Genomic DNA, 22,889 nt, shown 5'->3' on the forward strand with positions numbered 1-22,889 from the left:
ACAGGGCTAACCCCTCTAGTACGTCGAAGCTATCCTCGCATGGTGGATGTTGGTCTTGGTCGAGTTTTCTCCCATTGATAATGAAAAGCCTCAGTGCTATTGTTTAAAACTGAATCCACCAACTTTTGGAAATCTTTTAGCCGAACTACGGCGTTTTGATCCTTACCTTTGATGGAAGGTACGTAGGCAACGGGTTCATCCGTTCAAACCCAAACCCAATAAAAATTGTATATTCTTTTCTCATCATCCCAATCATGTTTGCACAATGTTTATGTCATAACAAATAACAATCTTTTACAACAAGTGTAAAAAGGGCTCCCTAGGAGTACCTAGGACGTAGTGGGTGCCTAACACCTTCCCATTGCGTAATTTACCCCTTACCCAGAATCTCTGATCTTTTTATTAGTTTTCTACGTGTAAAACTTCTTAGGCTTTTGTTCGCTTTTTAGCCAGTCCTTTGGATAAATAAAAGTGCGGTGGCGACTCGAAATTTCAATGTATCTCTTGCTTATGATTTAATCGATAGATCATATAGCGACGAATACACCGCTACAATGTGTCATCAGGACGAGCATAAACAAGTAGGAGTTGTCCTTCAAGTCTCTCAATTCTTTCTTCATAGGCCTTCTGTATAAAAGCTTTCTCCTTCACCAAACTGTCTACAAGACCTTTCCAAGCACTTGAGGACTGTGGAATCTGGGAGTAATCTGTTGTGCCTGAGGAAAATAAATCCTCTTGCACCCTTGGACGTTTACCTGCACGATCTTCTCCACTCTGCTCCTTTAACTGTATCTGAAGTTCTTCATTTTCCATTTCGAGCACCCGGGCCTTATCCTTCCAAGCGTCTCTCTCTTTCTTGACCCTCTCCAAGGTGGCTTGGAGTTCTTCTTTGTCATCTAGCGGAAGGTAGGGGGTCTTCAACGGAGCGGGTTTGATAGGATCATGATGTGGGTATGGCATTTTCAACTGTATAGCTCTGGCTCTGATCCACTAGAGGTACGGCTCATAGGAGGTACAATCTTTCTTACCCAATTCAAGTCTCCCTTTGCGACAAACACGATGCCAATCTCTTACTACTCTCTCTTTCATGGTAGGGTCCTCCTCGTTATCCCTCAAGAAAATACCTTCTAAAAGAATGTTAGGAGGCTTGTCCTTCATAGGGTAACCGAGTTGTCTCCTAGCAAGTACTGGATTATAAGAAATGATTCCCTTTGTGCCCATGAGGGGCACATTGGGGAACTCCCCGCAACTATCAATGATCTTCACATCGTCTCTACTATTCCATGCAATATCTGACTGGGTAAGAGACATAATCCTCTGTGACCACTGAAGTCCTGACTTGCGATCCCAAAAAGTAGCTGACTTAGGAAGATGAGAGACAAACCATTTATAGAGTAACGGTATACAGCAGACTATGGTTCCTCCTCCTTTCAAAGTACGGTAATGGATGGAATGATAGGTGTCTCCGAGCAAAGTTGGAACAGGATTACCACTTAGGAAGATGCGTATAGCATATGAATCCACAAAACCTTCAATATTAGGAAATAGTAACAAACCGTAGATCAACAAGGCGAACAGATGCTCCACAATAATATCACAACCTTGACTGGCAAAATAAGAAACCTTCCCCATTAAGAACTTGGCAGTGAAACCTGGAAGTCCTCCTTTGGTGGTGAAGTTATTCTTGAATTCTGACTTCTTCATGTATAACACTTTTGCAAGAGAACTGTGCTCGGGTAACTTTTTTGAACCAGAGAAAGGTACTGTATCAGCAACTGGGATGTGAAGCAACTGGGCATACTCTTCCAATGTAGGCATGAGTTGATAGTCTGGGAATGTGAAACAGTGATAGACTGGATCATAGAACTGTACTAATGTCTGCAATAACCCTTCTTCCATCCTAAGTGTCAATAAAGATATAAGTGCCCCATATCTGTCTCTGAAACCAATAGGATCTGCGATCGAAGAAACCAGTTTCTTTAGTTCATCTATCTTTGGATTGATGAGATTGTACCTTTTCACACTTCTCCGTCCAAAATCCATGTTTCCTGCAATATTTGCAATCCTCACTTTAAGTTCCTTGGAAAAAGGTTGAAATGATGGGAATGAATGCATGTCATGCATGAATGCAACAAACACAAACATGGTCAAACAATACAAGGCTCAAAGTTCATCACCAGCATGGAGTTTAGGACAAAGCCCCAAGATAAGTTCTAAGGTTCACCTGCCAAACGGGTTCTAAAAGTTCCCAAGGTTATGGATCCTTCTTCGGATAATACCGGGTTAAGCAACTGCTCGCTTTCCAATATTATTCTCAAAAGAATCTCGCTTGAGTGTGATATCGCATATCAACCAAACCAGACTTTTGGTCCGAAGTGGTCACCGCATCGCATCCTAAGTAAGGCCAAGATGGGGTAAAGGTAAACTAAGGTCCTTGGCTTCACGGGCCCGTCGAAAACAACAATGCCTCACAAATGACTTGTTTAGCACTATCACCCTCAAAGAGGCCTCCACCAAGCGGACAAAGGCTCAAGTCAACTCGGTAAGGATTGTCTCCTATCAAGTCAACCTGAATTATCATCCATCCTATCTCAAATGTGCCCCAAATCCGGGTATAGGATTTATCACAAGTATCCCCCAAAACCCAAAATAACAAACATTACAAACAATACAATTTAGCAAATATCCACAAAGCAAACATATAAACAAGCAAAGATAGGCTAAACCCTCAAATAAGTTTAATCATTGTGTCCCCAGCAGAGTCGCCAGTCTGTCGCGGCGGGATTTTTCACGAGATTAAGTATTGATTGAACTTAACCCGTTTGAAAAATATTTTAAATGCAAGAGTCGCCACCGTCTTTTATTTTATCCAAAAAGAGGAAGGGAAAAATAATGATAAATCCCTTTAGAGTTACGGGTTCGGGGGTTGGTTATGCAAAGGGAAGGTATTAGCACCCTCTACATCTGTGGTACTCCACAGGAACCTTTTTGCTTATGTTTATGTGAATGCTTTGCTTTTTTCGCTTTGATCGTTTGATTGGGGAGATGAGAAAAGAACTTGATTTTATTATTTTTGGACTCGATAAAGTCGTAGACTTCATGCCTACGTATCTCCAAGGCGCAATGGAGAAATCAGAATCCACGTAGTTCTCCCAAAAGAAAAGGGGAAAGTCTGTTTTGTTGATTTTAGATTGGCGTGTCTTGCCATCTCTTGCTCGACCTAGGCGGGAGGCTTCGAGACTGACACGTCCTTTTGAAAATGTTTTTAAACTGAAAAGCCAAAGCTGGCAAAAGATTTGAATGAGCCTAAACCCTGAAACAATAAATAAATGGGCTCATTATAAGGAAGCCCAAGAGTAAGCTTGTGAGTGTGTGAAAAGGGTTTCTTAAACGGCGACCGTTGGAATCGCATCAGGTTTCTCTTTTTTGGATTTTTCGATTTTTTAACATAAAACGTGAACAATACGATTAAACACACAATACAGAAAATAAAAAATGCGAGAAAGTAAATTATTACAACACAGTTAGCTATGAATAGTTAGTATTACGAATAGTTAGTGGAGTTAATCGAGCTGAAACTGAAACGAAACGGTTAGTAACAACATAAACAAATATAAGAAACAATATAAACATTTACTTTAGACAAAATAAACATTTGATATAAATAAACATTTAATTAAAATAAACATTTAAACAAATAATTAATTTAACTAACATTTAAATAAAACATATATGCAAAATAATAATAAAAGATAAACAATATTTAGTAAACAAAAGTAATATATATATATATATATATATATATATATATATATATATATATATATATATATATATATATATATATATATATATATATATATATATATATATATATATATATATATATATATATATATATATATATATATATATTTATATTTTAGACAATAAATATATAGTAGACAAAAATAATATATATGTACATTTAGACAAATAATATATAATAGACAAAAGTAATATATATATATATATATATATATATATATGTATATATATATATATATATATATATATATATATATATATATATATATATTTAGATAAATAATATATTAAAACACATGTCGGCAAGCCGGAACTTTGCCGATTTCAGAGATAAGTGAAGAATATTACCTTGTGTGAAGAGGATGAACTTCTGATCGTCCAAATGATCGACCGAAAGCTGGAAACCGTCACCGACGCAGTGCTGACTCCGATTTCAGAGATAAGTGAAGAATATTACCTTGTGTGAAGAGGATGAACTTCTGATCGTCCAAATGATCGACCGAAAGCTGGAAACCGTCACCGACGCAGTGCTGGCTGCCTTCGTGAGTACCTGACTTCAACGTCGCTTTTGATCGGTGAAACGACGCCGGAATGAAATGAACCTTGGATATTTGTGACCTGGACTCAACGAACTTCAAAGATATGAAATCGGTTTTGTGTTTCGGTGAATAATCGGGACGATTTTGGGTTACCGAAAATGAAGAACAAGTGAAATACGGTAATGCTTTTGGAAAAATATTTCTTTTCAATTCTCTGTTTCTCTCACCACACGTTTTTTCTTACTGATCCACCTCCTTCTCTCTTTTCTTACTAACCACATCTATATATATATTTAGATTACTTAAACAATAAGAAACCTAAAAAATATCTAACATAAATTAATAATATATATTTAGATTACTTAAACAATAAGAAACCTAAAAAATATCTAACATAAATTAATAATATATATTTAGATTACTTAAACAATAAGAAACCTAAAAAATATCTAACATAAATTAATAATATATATTTAGATTACTTAAACAATAAGAAACCTAAAAAATATCTAACATAAATTAATAATATATATTTATATATTATATAATAATAATAATAATAAACTAATATAATATTAATCCTAATTAAATAAACTAAATAACAACTAAACACAATTAATATTAAGCACAAATAATATTAAACGGCACATGATTAAAATAGGATAAAATCGAGCGACACGAACGCGATAAAAACGATGACAATTTGCACAGCAAAACAGACAGATTGATAAAATCAATAAACCAGTAAACCGGTAAACCAGTAAAATCAACAACACGACTCAAACAGACTCGATTAAATCACACGGCACAACACGTAATTAAATAAACAACCCTAGGCAATAATAAAATCAACACGACATCACGAAAATGCTAACAAACACAATCACAAATAATCGGACAATACGAAAACTCTAATATATTCAAAATACAGTCAAAATACCGACAAACAAACAATTAAATAGATAAAAACGCACAAAACCTAATCGAAGCGATGCCACGCACAACAGAGATAAGCGAGATAAATACGAGGCAACGATATCGGCCAGGTTTTGCTAAAACAACGAAATACAACACGGTAAGCAACGAAAACACACAAAACCTAATCAAACCAGTTGTCACGCGAAGTTTAAGAAATTGAGATGAATACGAGACAACGAGATTAATCAAGATGTGGTCAACAAAGCCAAAGTCAAATTTTGGGGTGCGACAGATGCGACATCCTAGCGAGCACGTTTCCCATGTCCCGAACTACGTCGACTCTGATGTCTGTGCCTGACAGACTACGTAGGGCCAGGATGCGATATCCTGCCGAGTTAGTTTCTTTTGTCTTTCTGTGTCTCTTTTCAGCCTGTGTGTGCAGTTTGTTTGAGCAGTTTTTAGCAACCTTATCCTTTCTTTTGTGCGTGGATCCCGTCGAGTACGACGGATGCGTAGGGGTGCTAATACCTTCCCTTCGCATAACCGACTCCCGATCCCATCTCTTTCTGGTCACGAGACCATGTCTTTTCCAGGTTTACTTCGAGCGTTTCCTTTCCCTCTTTGGGATAAATAACGCACGGTGGCGGCTCTGTTGTTTCGTTTTCCCGCCGGTTTTTCGCGTAATGCGACAGCTGGTGACTCTGCTGGGGAAAAAGAGAAGTTGACCTCTTGCTGGTCCATCTTCCCTAAGCGAGTTTCTCCTAGCGCTCTCTAGGATAGGGTTTGGTTGCTTTTGCTGTTTCATTTATTGCATTCATTTATTTATTGTTTGCAGTTATGTTTACATTTATGTTTGCATTCATTTGTTCATCTGGCTGTGCTGTGTTGTCTCTCTGTTGGGGTGGGAGTCACTTGAGGTAAAAGGCCCAATACCCAGGCTATGAGTGAAATCTAGGACACCTAGGAATAGAGTGATTCATGGGAAGCGGGTGGTATTGCGCCACTTAGCGGAACATTGATATCACGAGCAGTTCAGACTCTGATGGGGTATTATCGTTACATACTTCGGGTGTGTATATAATGATATTCTATGAAAGGGTTATTTATGTTGCGTTTCTCTCGACCTTACCCTGGCCTAGATGACACCCGTGAGTGGGGAGGGAATGATCATTATTACAGGTATAGTTGGTGACTTGTCATTGACTTGTTGGTGACTTGTGATCCTGTTGGTGACTTGGTTCAGAATTGTTGGGTCTCAGATGATTTTTGGGGTCTCAGATGATTTTGTGGTTCCGAGTTCAAGCCGAAGCTTTGATCCTGTGCTCCGAGATACACAGCCAGCCAGTCTTGTCTGCATCATTTGCATCATAGCATGTTTATTTTCAAAAAAATTATGCAATAAAAAAAATGAAAAAAAGAGAAAAAAGAAAAGAAAAAGCTAATCTCTGGATGCATATCATTTCTCAGGTTCATTCAGGAGTTCGATTCATTGATAGAGATGGCAACTGGTCCAGAGTTGAAGCGGAAGACTTGTTCCTACAGTTTTCATCATGAGCCATTAACGTCCCTGATAGAGTTGAGCAACCTTGTGACTAGTGGTAATCAGAAGGGGTTTGTTGATCAGTTTGGGGACTTGTTGACACTGTTGAAGATGGTAGTAGATCCAGTGCCGTTGCAGACTCTTCTACAATTCTACGACCCAGAGCTTCATTGCTTCACCTTTCAGGATTATCAGTTGGCGCCTACTCTTGAGGAGTATTCTATTCTGTTGAATGTCCCGATCCGGTATCAGGTTCCTTTCTTGGAGGTGCCTAAGGAGGTTGATTTCAGAGTTGTTGCGAGAGCTCTCCATTTGGGGATCAAAGAAGTCAGTGATAATTGGAAGTCCAGTGGGGATGTGGTAGGGTTGCCTTTGAAGTTCCTGTTGAGGATGGCTAGAGAAGAAGTAAAGAAGGGGAATTGGGAGGCTTTTCATGCTCAGTTGGTCATCATGATCTATGGGATTGTCCTGTTCCCGAGTATGCCCAACTTTGTGGACTATGTTGCAGTCACTATCTTTCTTGGAGGAAACCCGGTTCCAACCTTGTTAGCTGACACTTACTATGCTATCCACAGTAGGCATGGTAAGGGTGGAGCTATCAGATGCTGTCTCCCACTTTTGCTCAGATGGTTCATGTCTCTCCTGCCAGTCAGTGGACCTTTTGTGGATGCTCAGAGCACTCATAAGTGGACTCAGAGGGTTATGTCTCTTACATCTTATGATATCAGGTGGCAATCTTACCGAATGGATGTGCGTAACGTCATTATGAGTTGTGGAGAATTTCGTAATGTGCCACTTGTAGGGACTAAGGGTTACATCAATTACAACCCGGTTCTTTCTCTTCGCCAGTTGGGGTTTGTGATGAATGGAAGACCACTTGATGCTGAGATAGCTGAGAGTGTGTATTTTGAGATGCGGAGTGACCCGGCTAGATTGGAGCAGATAGGAAGAGCTTGGAAGACCATTGGTGTCAAAGATGGAGCTGTTTTAGGGAAGAAGTTTGCCATTGCTATGCCTGACTACACTGAGTGGGTTAAGAAGAGAGTGGAAATTTTGTTGTTGCCCTATGATAGGATGAAGCCTTTGCAAGTGCAACCACCTTTGATCCTTGTTGAGAGTGTACCTGCTGAGCAGTACAAGCAAGCCCTGATGGAGAATCGCCGGTTGAAAGAGAAGGAGCAAGATACCCAGATGGAGCTCTACAAAGCCAAAGCTGATAAGTTGAACTTGGCTCATCAACTCAGAGACATGCAGGGTGAAGATACTGCTAGAGTAAAAAGCAAGAAGAGGTCCTATGAAGAGATGAAGGCCTTGTTGAATACAGAACACCGGGAGTGCTTGAGGTTGCAGAGAGTTGAAGCCAGTTATCAGAAGAAGATAAGAGACCTGGAGAAGCAACTCAGAGACAAAGACATCCAACTGAAGAAGGAAGTTGACTTGAGACGTGCATCAGAGAGCCAACTTGGAGGAGAAGTTGTGGAGCTCAGAAGACAATTGAAGGAGAAGCTCACCCCCTTGCCAGAATGTTCAGAGTGTGACCTGTTGATAGACCAGTGCCACTATCTGAAGACTCTCATTCCTGGAAGTCATTTGTCTTAGCTTGTATCTCGGTTGCTTATGTTGAGAATCACCTCCAGGCTTGTCGGATGGGATTCATTGTTGTACTCTGATCATTTGAACCTTTGTTGTATGATCCTTGTTGCTCATATCTATAGAGTTGGCTGTTGATGTTCCACCTTGTGCTCAGTTATCTTGCGTATGTTGCCGCTTTGTTGTTCTTGTTGCAGGTTGCCATTTCTTGAAGATGAATTAGGCTCTTTGAATGCCTGAGAAATGAACATATCATGTGCATCATATGCATCATTAGCATCATACACATATCATTTTGCATAACAGGTGTTCTTGCTCAAGACTTCTCACTCTAGTTCTTGTGTCAGGCAGGATAGTTGATCAACGACCGCACCGCTACTCAACCAGACTAAATCATCAGAGGAATATGGACCAGGTTCAAGCAGAGTTGGCTGAGATGAGGGCTAACATGGCCCAATTCATGACAATGATGCAAGGAGTTGTTCAAGGGCAAGAGGAGCTGCGTGCCTTAGCCAAGAGACAGGAAGCCGTGATTCCGCCGTCCAACCGTGCTTCACCAGTGGGTGTCCCGGTTCATGACAATGTTGCTGCTGCTGCTCCTGCCAATGACTACGCTGTAGGGGATGAATTAAGGGGTATCAGAATCAACGGACAACCTCTTGCTGCAGAGACTATTAATGCCAGAGCTACCCGGGCTCCGATTCGCCATCCTGCTCCGCTTGTCGACAGGCAGGAGGACATGTTCACTCTGCTCAGTGAAGACGATGATGTAGTGAGAGTTGAAAAGAGGGACCGTAAAGTTGATGCCCTTGCTGAGAAAATCCGAGCTCTGGAATGTCAGAACTCCCTTGGGTTTGATGTGACCAATATGGGGCTGGTGGAAGGTTTGAGGATTCCCTACAAGTTCAATGCACCCACATTCGATAAATACAACGGTACTTCTTGCCCTCGCACCCATGTGCAGGCGTATTACAGGAAGATCTCTGCTTACATAGATGATGAGAAAATGTGGATGTATTTCTTCCAGGACAACTTATCTGGGGCTTCCTTGGATTGGTACATAGAATTGAAGAAAGATTCTATCCGATGCTGGAGAGATCTGGGTGAGGCCTTCTTGAGGCAGTATAAACATAATATGAACATGGCGCCGAGCCGGACTCAGTTGCAGAGTCTCTGTCAAAAATCTGGAGAGAGCTTCAAGGAGTACGCCCAGAGGTGGCGTGAGTTGGCTGCACGAGTACAACCCCCTATGCTGGAGAGGGAGTTGACTAACATGTTCATTGGTACTTTACAGGGTGTATTCATGGACCGGATGGGAAGTTGCCCATTTGGTAGTTTCTCAGACGTTGTAATCTGTGGTGAGAGGACAAAAAGTTTGATCAAAGCCGGGAAGATTCAAGATGTTGGGTCCTCATCTTCCAGGAAACCATTTGCTGGGGCACCTCGCAGGAGAGAGGGTGAAACCAATGCGGTGCAACATCGAAGGAGTACAAACAGAAATCAGTATCGCCAGGTTGCTGCTGTAACCATTCCAGCACCTCAACCTCGTCAACAACAACAATAGAGGGTTCAACAACCGCCACAACAACAACAGTAGCAACGTCCGTATCAGCCTAGACAGAGGATGCCTGATCGACGTTTTGACCCTTTGCCGATGACCTATGCTGAGTTGCTACCTGAGTTGCTCAGATTGGGATTCGTGGAGTTGCGTACTATGGCACCATTGACAAAAATACCACCTGGGTATGATGCCAACGTGCGTTGAGATTTCCACTCTGGTGCACCAGGGCACCACATTGAGAACTGCCGGGCTTTTCATCATAAGGTCCAGGACCTAATTGACACTAAAACTATCAATTTTGCTCCTGTGCCAAATGTTGTAAACAATCCTATGCCTCCGCATGGTGCACACAGAGTGAACAATTTGGAAGGCGGTGAAGCTGAGGACTTGGTAGTCAGTGTTGAGGATGTCCAGACATCGTTGTTTGTTGTGAAAGACCGTCTATTGAATGGGGGAGTGTTCCTGGGCTATGATCAAGGCTGTATAGACTGTGCCGAGTCAGAGAATGGTTGTGATCAGTTGTGGGCTGGTATTCAGAAGCTGATAGATGAGGGTTGTTTGCAATTCAGTCGGGCCGTGCAAGAACTTGGGGTGGTGTCAACCGTCACTATCTACTTCAAGCCGTCCGATGGACGTGGCCAGAGGATTGTTAATGCGCCTACAACTAGTGGTACTCCTGTTACTATTTCTGCTCCTGTAACCGTCAGTATTCCAACTACCATCGTTGCTTCGGGCAAAAGGGCTGTTGATAGTAGGGTTGTGCCGTGGGAATATGACAACGCTTATCGCAGCAATCGAAGGGCTGAGAATCAGGCTAGACCGGTGAATCAGTCTCCTGTGACAATTGGTGTGACTGGTAGAACTCCTGTGGTTGCGAGTCCAGTTGTGGACAATGTTGGGGGATCCGGAGGTTTTACCAGAAGCAGTCGTCTGTTTGCTCTGCAACCTTTGAGAGACAACAATGCTGAGGCTCTCGCCAAAGCTAAGGGTAAACAAGCAGTGGTTGATGAGGAACCAGCTCAGAAAGAGGCGCCTGAGGGCTCGTTTGAGAAAGATGTGGAGGAGTTTATGAAAATAATCAAGAAGAGCGATTACAAGATTGCAGATCAGCTGAATCAGACTCTGTCCAAAATTTCTATCCTCTCATTGCTTTTGTGCTCTGAGGCGCACCGTAATGCCTTGTTGAAGATGCTGAATCTGGCTTACGTACCTCAAGAGATCTCCGTCAACCAGTTGGAGGGTGTCATTGCTAATGTGAGTACCAGGCATGGTTTGGGGTTCACAGATTTGGACTTAACGCCTGAGAGTCGTAACCATAACAAGGCCTTGCATATCACCATGGAGTGCAAGGGTGCAGTGTTGTCTCACGTGTTGGTAGACACAGGCTCGTCTCTGAATGTGCTGCCTAAGAAGATTCTGGGTAAGATTGATGTTGAAGGGGTTATCCTCACTCCGAGTGATCTGATTGTGTATGCATTTGACGGATCCAAACGTTCTGTTTTTGGTGAAGTCACCTTGCCGGTGAAGATCGGTCCGGAGGTGTTTGACATTATCTTCTATGTGATGGACATCCAGCCAGCATATAGTTGTTTGTTGGGGCGTCCTTGGATTCACGCAGCTGGGGCAGTTTCGTCAACTCTCCACCAGAAGTTGAAGTATGTCTGGAACGGTCAGATTGTGACCGTGTGTGGTGAAGAAGATATTCTGGTGAGTCACCTATCCTCTTTCAAGTATGTAGAGGTGGATGACGAGGTCCATGAAACCTTATGCCAGGCATTCGAGACTGTTGCTCTTGAGAGGGTGGCTTTTGCTGAGCAGAAGAAGTCCGAGTACCTTTACCAGCGCTGGGCTGATGAATCACGGTGACGTCTTTGCAACCGGTAGTGAAGACAGTGACAGTGATTATGATTTCGACAACTGGGTTCGCCCGTGTGCCCCAGGGGAGATGATCAACAATTGGACAGCAGAAGATGTGGTCCAAGTTACTCTTCAAACAGAGTAATTTTCTTTTGTTTTTTCATTTTGCACAAAACCCTACGTTCTGCCCAAGGCGTAGTGGTTCATTGTAGGGCCTCATCATGTTTTTCAATGATATCATTAATAAAGGACGTTTTGCAAACAATTTTATGATCCTTGTCTTTCTATTTTTGTTTTTTTCATTTTTCAAAACAATAAAAATGGCAATGTTTTTGTTTTTTGTGACTTTCTTGAACTCTTTTTTCTAAAATAAAGCATTAAACATGCAGAATCGATCTTACGGATCCCACTATGAACAATTTTGTTATGGCTCAGTATGATTTCAATAATCCCATCTACAAAGTTGAAGAGGAGAGTGAGGAAGACTGTGAACTCCCTAAAGAATTGGTCAGATTGTTGAAGCAGGAGGAAAGGGTCATCCAACCTCATCAAGAGGAGTTGGAGATTGTTAATCTTGGTACTAAGGACGCCAGAAAAGATATTAAGATCGGGGCTGCTTTGAAAGAAGATGTCAAGAGAAGGTTGATTGAGATGCTGAGAGAATATGTGGAGATATTCGCCTGGTCGTATCAAGATATGCCTGGGTTGGATACCGATATTGTGGTGCATAGACTACCTCTCAGGGAAGATTATCCTTCAGTCAAGCAGAAGCTTCGGAGAACCAGTCCTGATATGGCGGTTAAGATTAAGGAAGAGGTTCAGAAGCAGTTGGATGCGGGTTTTCTGTCAGTTACGACTTATCCCCCGTGGGTGGCCAACATCGTTCACGTGCCGAAGAAGGACGGCAAAGTCAGAATGTGTGTCGATTATCGGGATTTGAACAGAGCGAGTCCGAAAGATGATTTCCCATTACCTCACATTGATGTATTGGTGGATAATACGGCTCCATCCTCGATTTTCTCTTTCATGGACGGTTTCTTTGGTTATAATCAGATTAAGATGGCGCCAGAGGACATGGAAAAGACGACATTCATTACACCTTGGGGCACGTTCTGCTATAAGGTGATGCCATTTGGGCTGAAGAAAGCCGGTGCTACCTATCAGAGGGCTATGACGACTCTCTTTCATGACATGATGCACAAAGAGATTGAAGTGTACGTGGATGATATGATTGCGAAGTCGCAGACAGAAGAGGAGCACCTGGTTAATTTGCAGAAATTGTTTGACAGGTTGAGAAATTTCAAACTGAGGCTGAATCCAAACAAGTGTACGTTTGGGGTGAGATCCGGGAAGCTGTTAGGCTTCATTGTCAGTGAGAGAGGGATTGAGGTTGATCCAGCAAAAGTCAAAGCTATTCAAGAAATGCCTGAACCGAAAACAGAAAAGCAGGTTCATGGGTTTTTAGGGAGATTGAACTACATTGCAAGGTTTGTATCTCACCTAACTACCATGTGTGAACCAATATTCAAATTGCTAAGAAAGAATCAAGCAATCAGGTGGAATGATGATTGTCAGCAAGCTTTTGACAAGATAAAAGAGTATTTACAGAAACCTCCAATCCTTATACCTCCAGTTCCTGGGAGACCTCTGATAATGTACCTTTCAGTGACTGAGAACTCGATGGGGTCTGTATTGGGACAGCATGACGAGTCTGGTCGAAAAGAGCATGCCATATACTACCTTAGCAAAAAGTTTACCGACTGTGAAATCAAATATTCACAGCTTGAGAAAACTTGTTGTGCTTTGGCCTGGGCTGCTCGCCGACTGAGGCAGTATATGTTGAACCATACTACCTTATTGATTTCTAAGATGGATCCAGTGAAATACATCTTTGAGAAGCCGACTCTAACCGGACGTGTTGCCCGTTGGCAAATGATCTTAACAGAATATGATATCCAGTACACGTCGCAGAAGGCCATCAAAGGTAGTATTCTGTCAGATTACCTCGCCGAGCAACCTATTGATGATTATCAGCGTATGATGTTTGAATTCCCTGATGAAGACATAATGTATCTTAAGATGAAAGATTGTGCAGAACCTCTTGTCGAGGAAGGACCGGATCCTGATGACAAGTGGACATTGATGTTTGATGGGGCTGTGAATGTGAATGGCAACGGTGTTGGGGCAGTGCTTATTAATCCTAAAGGTGCTCATATACCTTTTTCTGCCAGATTGACTTTTGATGTCACCAACAACGAGGCTGAGTATGAGGCTTGTATCATGGGGATAGAAGAAGCCATCGATCTAAGGATCAAAACGCTTGACATCTATGGAGATTCCGCTCTAGTGATCAACCAGGTCAACGGAGATTGGAATACCAATCAGCCGTATTTGATTCCTTACAGAGATTACACCAGAAGAATACTGACGTTCTTCAAGAAGGTGAAGTTGTATCATGTCCCACGGGATGAGAATCAGATGGCTGATGCCTTGGCTACTTTGTCTTCGATGATCAAAGTTCATTGGTGGATTCATGTGCCACATGTTACGGTGAATCGACTCGAGAGGCTTGCGTATGTGTTTGCAGCCGAGTCTGTTGTTGATAAGAAACCGTGGTATTATGATATCAAGAACTTCCTTAAAAGCCAGGAGTATCCTGAAGGTGCATCGAAGAATGACAAGAAAACCCTGAGAAGGCTAGCTGGAAGCTTTTATTTAAATCAGGATGATGTGTTGTACAAGAGAAACTTTGACATGGTTCTGCTCAGATGCGTGGATAGATAGGAAGCAGACATGTTGATACAAGAAGTGCATGAAGGATCTTTTGGTACCCATGCTGGTGGTCATGCAATGTCTAAAAAATTGTTGAGAGCCGGTTATTACTGGATGACTATGGAATCCGATTGTTTCAAGTATGCTCGGAAGTGCCATAAATGCCAAATTTATGCTGATAAGGTGCATGTACCACCAAGCCCTCTGAATGTCATGAATTCGCCGTGGCCGTTTGCCATGTGGGGCATTGATATGATCGGGAAGATTGAGCCTACTGCTTCTAACGGACATCGCTTCATCCTGGTTGCGATTGATTACTTCACCAAGTGGGTGGAAGCAGCTTCCTATGCTAACGTTACCAAACAAGTGGTTGCCCGGTTCATTAAGAAGGAAGTCATCTGTCGATATGGGGATCCCGAGAGAATCATCACTGACAATGGTTCGAATCTCAATAACAAGATGATGAAAGAGCTTTGCAGAGATTTCAAGATTGAACATCACAATTCTTCTCCTTACAGACCGAAGATGAATGGTGTTGTAGAGGCGGCAAACAAGAATATCAAGAAGATTGTGCAGAAGATGGTCGTGACGTACAAGGATTGGCATGAGATGCTGCCTTTCGCTTTGCATGGGTACCGTACTTCAGTACGTACGTCGACCGGGGCAACCCCTTACTCTCTTGAGTATGGTATGGAAGCAGTCCTACCAGTTGAAGTGGAGATCCCTTCTCTGAGAGTCTTGCTGGATGTCAAGCTTGACGAAGCCGAGTGGATTCGAACAAGGTTTAATGAGTTAAGCCTTATCGAAGAGAGACGGTTAGCAGCTGTGTGCCATGGGCAGTTGTATCAGAGAAGGATGAAGAGAGCCTTTGATCAGAAAGTGCGTCCTCGAAGCTATCAGATCGGTGATCTAGTTTTGAAGAGGATCCTTCCTCCCGGTACAGATAACAGGGGCAAGTGGACTCCGAATTATGAAGGTCCATATGTTGTGAAGAAGGTTTTCTCCGGTGGAGCCTTGATGCTTACAACTATGGATGGTGAAGATTTCCCGTCCCCTGTTAACTAAGATGTAGTCAAAAAATACTTCGCATAAGCTGACCCGCTGGACAAAAAGAATAAAATAGTCCAGGCAAAAAAGGGCATCCCGGCGAACCAAAAAAAAAAAAAAAGAAGGTTCGGGCAAAAGTTAGGGATAAAAAATGAAAAGAATTTGTACACCCGGTAAGTCGAAAACCCGCAAGGGCGGCTTAGGCAAAAATGGGTATCCCGGTGGATTGAAAACCCAAAAGGGCAATCCAGGTAAAAGAGGGATTAAAGCGAAGACTACAATTTGAGTTATCTGTACTTCATCGCGCTTCATGGTTTACCATCTCGAAGGATGTGATCGGTCCAGTCATTCTTCTCAAAAAGCAAGGAATTTGGGAGGAAACTGATGATCTGTGAGTTATAACAGAATTGGGAAATAGTGGATGTCGTGTTCACATTGCCATTAGGATAAATTTTTCCTTTTGTGCGCAATTACCTCTTTCTAGGAATTGCTTCCCAATGTATTCGCCTTTTCAGGCCCATTTTCAATCAATAAAAGTCGTTATTCAGATAAATTGCTCTTTTGTTTTTATTTTTACTGTTTTGTTTGCAAAAACGTCCAAATTTTTGATAAACATTGCATATAAAAACATGGAGGCTGAACAATAACGTGAAGAAAGATAAAACATTTGAAAATCATTTTGAATGTTGAGGACACTTGAGCGTATCTTGTCTATGCAATCCCTGGGGCATGTTTGTCGTGCTATTTTGCAGGTTATTACCTTTTGATTCCTGGCTGAAGCAGTTAAGCCATGGGTGATTCCTCAGCGGTGTGAGAGGATGGGGATCTTCCCCAGAAGTTGAAGCAAGTTCGAGACTTGGCTCTCCAGCATATATTTAAGATCAGGAATTCCCCAGTCGGATTGAGGATGATTCCCCAGCAGACTTGGAAGTGGCTGTTTCCCCGAGCAAGTCTGAAGGCTATCAGAACTATTTTTTCTCCCCTGCAGAGACGTCTGTGGATAGTGCCTTCTATCCCCAGTAGAGCTAGAGATGGTTAATCCCCACCGGATTGGAAGGATGTTGTATCCCTAGCGGAGGTGTCAGTGGAGTGGTTTTATTCCCCAGTAGTCTGGTTTGAAGTACTGCTATCCCCAGTGTGGTCGTGAACGCTTTTCCCCGGCAGAGTTGTGGAGGTTCATCCCCAGCGTGGCCTGGTATATTCTTTCCCTAACAAAGTTATGCTTTTCCTCAGCAGAGCGGTGCATGTTTATCCCCATCAGGGTTGTGAGGGTTTTCCCCTAGCAGATCTCCCGAGCAGAGGTTGGTGTTGATGGTTTTCCCCAGCAGGTTCCCCGAGTGGATCAGGTCCGGTGAAAATTATCTTCAGCAGAGTTTATCCTACCTGTGGATTGGATTGGCAGCTCTCCCCAGCGAAGTCGCTTTGGTTGTTTCCCTAGCAGAGTCCCCGAGTGGATTGGGATCCTTTCCCCAGCAGCAGTGTTATTCTCCAGCCTGAGTGAAGAAGTTGGTGCCATTCCCACGCAGAGTATTCTTCAGACAGAGCCTCCCCACAGAGTTGGAGTATCTGATCAGTTGGATCCCCAGCCGGAGTTCATCATTTTGCATTTTGCATGTAGGGATCATTGCATCCTCAAAACGCATAGCATTTCCATTCAATATGGAGCATTACGCCATAGAAAAATTCAAACATATGCATTCATATGTCAAACCTAATTGGACCATATCCCCGGCAGAGGCGGATCTTTGTTCAACACCTGTACAGCACGTTTGCTACAGTTGCTCCTGACAGCATTCAGGATTGATGACTTCCCAGAGAGGTTTATTTCTCCAACCGTCCGTGAAAGGAAAGCTTGATTCTCCCCAGTGAGATCCCCAGCAAGTGTTTAGCCTTGCCTCGACATATGTGATACCGGTAAGTGTCATGTTAGCACCCGCGTGTGTTCTTTCTTTGGTGTCGGTAAACACCATTCTTTCGGTGTCGGTAAACATCGAGTCCATTCCCAATCATTCGTTAATGCCTGGTCTTCTTTGTTGATGTCGGTAAACATCATCTTTCGATGTTCGTAACATTTTTCTCCCAGTGAAGTATTCACCTCTCCGTTGGTGTCGATAAACGCTGAGTTTTTCCTATTCGTCCGTTGACGTATAGTTGTACCCTTCCCCAGGAGTCACCTCTCCGTTGGTGTCGATAAACGTTGAGTTTTTCCCGATCGTCCGTTGACGTTTGGTTGTGTTTTTTCCCCAGAGTTCACCTCTCCGTTGGTGTCGATAAACGTCGAGTTTCTCCCTTTCGTCCATTGACGTATGGTTGCACATCCTATTCCCCAGTCATCGGTAAATGTCTGGTCGCCATTCTTTGATGTCGGTAAACATCATCTTTCGATGTCGGTAAACATCGAGTCTCATCCCAGTCATCGGTAAATGTCTGGTCGTCTTTGTTTGATGTCTTTAAACATCATCTTTCGATGTCGGTAAACGTCGAGTATTTTCCCCAGTCATCGTTAAATGTCTGGTTGTTCCCCAGCCTGAGATCCCCAGTAGAGTCGTCGGTAAAAGTCCTATTTGGTTTTCGGTTGCAAATATTTGTTTTCTTTCCCCAGTGAAGTGTTCACCTCTCCGTTGGTGTCGATAAACGCCGAGCTTCTCCCTTTCGTCCGTTGACGTCTGGTCGAGTCTTTCCCAGTCATCCATTAATGTCTGGTCACCTCTCCGTTGGTGTCGATAACCGTCGAGCTTCTCCCTTTCGTCCGTTGACGTCCGGTTGCACATCCTATTCCCCAGTCATCGGTAAATGCCTGGTGGCCTTTCTTTGATGTCGGTAAACATCATCTTTCTATGTCGGTAAACGTCGAGTCGCATCCCAGTCATCGGTAAATGTCTGGTCGTCTTTGTTTGATGTCGGTAAACATCATCTTTCGATGTCGGTAAACGTCGAGTATTTTCCCCAGTCATCGGTAAATGTCTGGTTGTTCCCCAGCCAGAGATCCCCAGTAGCGTCGTCGGTAAACGTCCTATTTGGTTTCCGGTTGCAAATATTTGTTTTCTTTCCCCAGTGAAGTGTTCACCTCTCCGTTGGTGTCGTTAAACGTCGAGCTTCTCCCTTTCGTCCGTTGACGTCTGGTCGAGTCTTTCCCAGTCATCCGTTAATGTCTGGTCACCTCTCCGTTGGTGTCGATAAACGTCGAGCTTCTCCCTTTCGTCCGTTGACGTCTGGTCGAGTCTTCCCAGTCATTCGTTAATGTCTAGTCACCTCTCCGTTGGTGTCGATAAACGTTGAGTTTTTCCCATTCATCCGTTGACGTTTGTTTGTGCCTTTCTTTGATAAAAATCAAAATCCCCAGGAGTCGTCGGTAAACGTCTTGTCTGGTTACTGTTGCAAATATCCTGTATCATATCCCGTAGAGTGCAAATTTCTACGGTTCTTTGGTATTGAATCCCTATTTACCCTGAAGGTCTGACAGCCATTGCTCTCATCCGTCCAGGTTCCAGCTGATTGAATAGGGGCAGCTGTAGCACCGCAAATTTGCACCTCCTATTTTGTATATACATTTTCATTTTAGGTCATTAACATTGCATTGTTCATTGCATAGTTCACCAAGTCATCAGGCAAGACTGGTCAGGAGATTCAACATTCAGGCAAGCAAGTTCATTTTCTATGGAATCAAAGCCCTAGGGTTGGTACAATGAATTCACATGACCCAAGGATCATTTTGAAGTGATTTGGCCACGTGTTGATAGCTCAAAGCTCATCAGTCCATGTGCAAATCATCTGAAACCCTAAAAAGTCAACAGAAGTCAACTGTCAGTTCAACTATGGATTTGGAGGTGGGAGATGGTTAGAGAGACCTCATTCATGTTCAAACAAGTCTCATTTGACATTTCAAACATCAACATTGAAGGATTTGAAGTCAGATCAAAACTTTCCCAAAATAGCAGGTGACCTGTAATTTGAAAGTTTCCAAAAATGGCAAGGTTTTTGACCAACTTCAACTCAAGATTACATCATCAAGAAAGCTTCAAATGAAATTTTGTCCAACATGAAAGTTGTAGATCTTTCTCTCCCATTTCCAAAAAGTCCAAGATCATCAATTTCTCATGTGTGGTTGAGGAGATATGGTTCAAACTTGACAAAGTGTGGTTTAAACTTCAAATGAGCATAACTTTCAAACCAAAAGGCCAATTTGAGTGGTTCTTTTTGCACATTGCTCCTTATAACATGTATTTTCCAAGCATGGCATCATTTGGCATGAAATCTCATTGGCATGGCATTGGCTCAATCATGAAGATTTTTGTGGAAAATTGCATAAACTCATTTTGGTGTAACATGAGCATACCAAATCATTTCAAACATGTGCATGGAAGGTTTTTAAGTCATTTTAAGCCTTGAACATGCACTGTTCACGTGCATGAAGGTGCATGAAGTAGAAAATCCATTTTTTGCATTCACACCACGAAGCCCCTAATCTCATTAGCATTTGCCCTAATCCTTTCCTAAACATGTTTAGCATGGACTATATAGCCTTAACCATAACTGTTTCATCACATTTTACCAATTCTAGATCTAGATTTTCAAAAATTCTCAAAATTCTCTCTCACTTTTTTCTCCAAAATTCTGCAAACACAATCACTTTTCCTTGATTCATTCATCATCCTGAGCTATTATTGAGCATCTTTGCACGTGGAAATAGAGGAAATCGTGTTGGTTTTGTTCATGTTCAAGGTTTGAAGCTTCCATGGTAAGTGAAGATTGAGCAAGTTTCGTGTACATTCAAGCATTCATTTCATCATCATTTACTATAAGAAGCATACTGGAAGAGGATTGAGGAGTGGAAAAACTTGGAAACACGTGACTTCATTTGCTGCTCATTAAGAGGTATGATTTTCGACCTCTTTAATTTTGCAATTCATTAGGCCTGTCGTGTAGAGCATGGAATGGTGATGAAACTGAGCTTTGAATAGAGTGATTTCATGCTGATTTGAGTTAGATCCATGTAGTTAAAGTTTCATACATGATTTTTAAAGTCTTCGATTCGTGCTTGTTTTGGTGTTTTATGTTGAAATGATAATGGATCTTGAATGTGCATTGCATGGTGAATCGAATGGTATGCTTTTGGTTAATTTATGGAACGTTTAAAAAATTCTAGAAAATATGTTCATCGTGTTCTTCACGTTCATGCGTTTCCAGTCTTGTTGGAGATTCTCCTACGGAATTTCCTGCGAAACGCATAGCATTTCCTGCGGAACGCATGCTCGTTTCCTACAGATTTCAAAAGGCCAAGCAGCGCGCGCTTTAGGGTTCATCAGTCAAAACACAGTCGTTTTGACTGGTGCGCATATTTGAATTCAAAAACGTCCCTGGTTCGACACCGTGTGGGAGCATTTCCAATTGCCTTGTTTTCATTACTTCATCCATATTGCCATGCTGATTCACATTTCATCTTTTTCATTTTTTTTCATCTTGTAAAATTCACAACAAATTGAAAACTCATCCAAAAATTATGAGATTTTTTGCATTGTGATCCTGATTTTGTCTACTATTTTATCATCATATGTTCATAAATTGTGCATGGCTGATTCTTTTTTGGTGCTAGAGTGATTGAATACATGTCCATTCTTGACATTGCCTTGCTATATCATTTGTGAAATGCTTGATTCTTGTCCAATGATCATGAAACTTTGCATGCTATAACTAGACTCTCTGCTTGACATTTTGGTGTTGATTTGGTATTTTTATCATTTACCATTGCTGTTTTATGATCATGCTAAGGTAGGTGTGACAATTTGTTTCACACCTTGTGATGCTCAACTTGAATGATGTGTTTGCCATGCCAAATGATATCCAATTGCCTTGATTTTTTGTATGATGCATGTTATGGATGTTGTGAGTGCTCATGATTTTTGTTGGAATTTTTGAGATCATTTCTGATGTAATTGAGATTTTTGCTTCTGGATGGTCACATTTGAGCTTCCAAATTGCCTTGAACTTCATTTGATTGTGAAATGCTTGTTCCTTATCCAATGCATGTGAATTTTTGCACACTATTTCTAGACATGTTGAGTATTGTTTTGGCTTTGGTTTGAGGTTTTTATCAATTACCATCTCTGTTTTATGCCTATGCTAAGTTGGTGTGACAATTTGTGTCACATATGTGCTTGTTGTGCTTGTCTTGACTTATGCTATGTGATTTCCATGCCTAATGATGTCCAATGTCTCTAATTTTTTGTGTGATGATCATGTTGTATGTCCTGTTTACTCATGAATTTTGCCAAGATTATTTGAATCATTTTTTATTTAATGGGCATTTATTTCTTCTGATGTCACAATGTGGTCACAACTTGCATACCTTGCCATGTTTGGTTCATGAAATGCTTTTGTTTAATGATATTGATATGGGACCTTTTGGATTGTGTTCTTGATTGAATGAAGTTGATTCATGTTAAATTTCATGTTCTGTTTTGAATGTTTGACCCTTTTTTGAACCTAGGCTTGGACCTAGTGGTTTGGACTCACTGTTTGGATTATGGATTTCAGGTTAAGAAGCACATTGCCATGGTTGGATTGCTCCACTCATTTGAGTTGGTTAATTGGTTGATGTTGCCTAACCTTGAGTTGTTTTGTAGGCTTTGAGACCAAGTGGTTTAATAGCTTGTGCCTTGCACATTGATGCTTGATGCCTTATCTGCCTGATTGTGTGATTGACTGTTGTCTGCTTGGTTGTTTGACTTGTGTACTGATTGGGTTAGATTTTTTCAGGTACCTAAGTTGCTTTGAGTTCTTTTGAACTTGCTTTTGCTTTGCTTGGTTGCTTAACCATTGAGGTATAATTCTCTGACTTCATGTAGTCTGGAAGACCTGTCCTGTTATGTGGGCAGGCACCTGTCTGAAGTCCTCCTTAAGAGGCAATGCTTGTGTTTGTTTACTTTTTTGCCAAGCAGGAAAAGTCCTCTTATGAGGCAATTGGCAGATAAAAGAGATGTGTAATCCATCTCCTGCTATTCAGTGTGTCATGCACTTTGCTCACACACCTTGTGTTGATGCATTGTGGATAATAGCCCAAGATCTTTGTTGTGTCAGTCATATGTGGAGAAGAGTTCCAACTTTCTGAACTCCCACACTTTCATTTGTCTGAAGCTCTCCCAGGCCAGGGATAAGAGCTGTGAGGTCTTACCCTCACTTCCCATTTCATCTGCTTCACCCTAACTCTCAATGTTAGGGTTAAGAGCTAACTACACCCGATTCCAGTTGGCTTGTGTTT

The 22,889-nt window shown here is 41.9% G+C and overlaps 1 protein-coding gene across 1 annotated transcript; it reads right to left on the reverse strand.

The window, feature by feature from the left end:
* Nucleotides 1-781: 781 nt before the first annotated feature.
* LOC127094158 (uncharacterized) lies at nt 782-4,597 on the reverse strand. Its single transcript, XM_051033021.1, has 2 exons — nt 4,265-4,597; nt 782-2,048 (listed from the first exon to the last, which is right to left on the reverse strand). Exon 2 carries the CDS (start codon nt 2,041-2,043, stop codon nt 991-993), a length of 1,053 nt encoding a protein of 350 aa, XP_050888978.1. The 5' UTR covers nt 2,044-2,048; nt 4,265-4,597; the 3' UTR covers nt 782-990.
* Nucleotides 4,598-22,889: the final 18,292 nt, after the last annotated feature.

The sequence above is a fragment of the Lathyrus oleraceus genome, chromosome 6 (assembly GCF_024323335.1).
Source record: "Lathyrus oleraceus cultivar Zhongwan6 chromosome 6, CAAS_Psat_ZW6_1.0, whole genome shotgun sequence".
In the NCBI taxonomy this organism is placed as follows: Eukaryota; Viridiplantae; Streptophyta; class Magnoliopsida; order Fabales; family Fabaceae; genus Lathyrus; species Lathyrus oleraceus.

Coding starts and splice junctions, on each gene's coding strand:
- LOC127094158 (XM_051033021.1), bottom strand. CDS start 2,043: ATGGATTTTGGACGGAGAAGTGTGAAAAGGTACAATCTCATCAATCCA.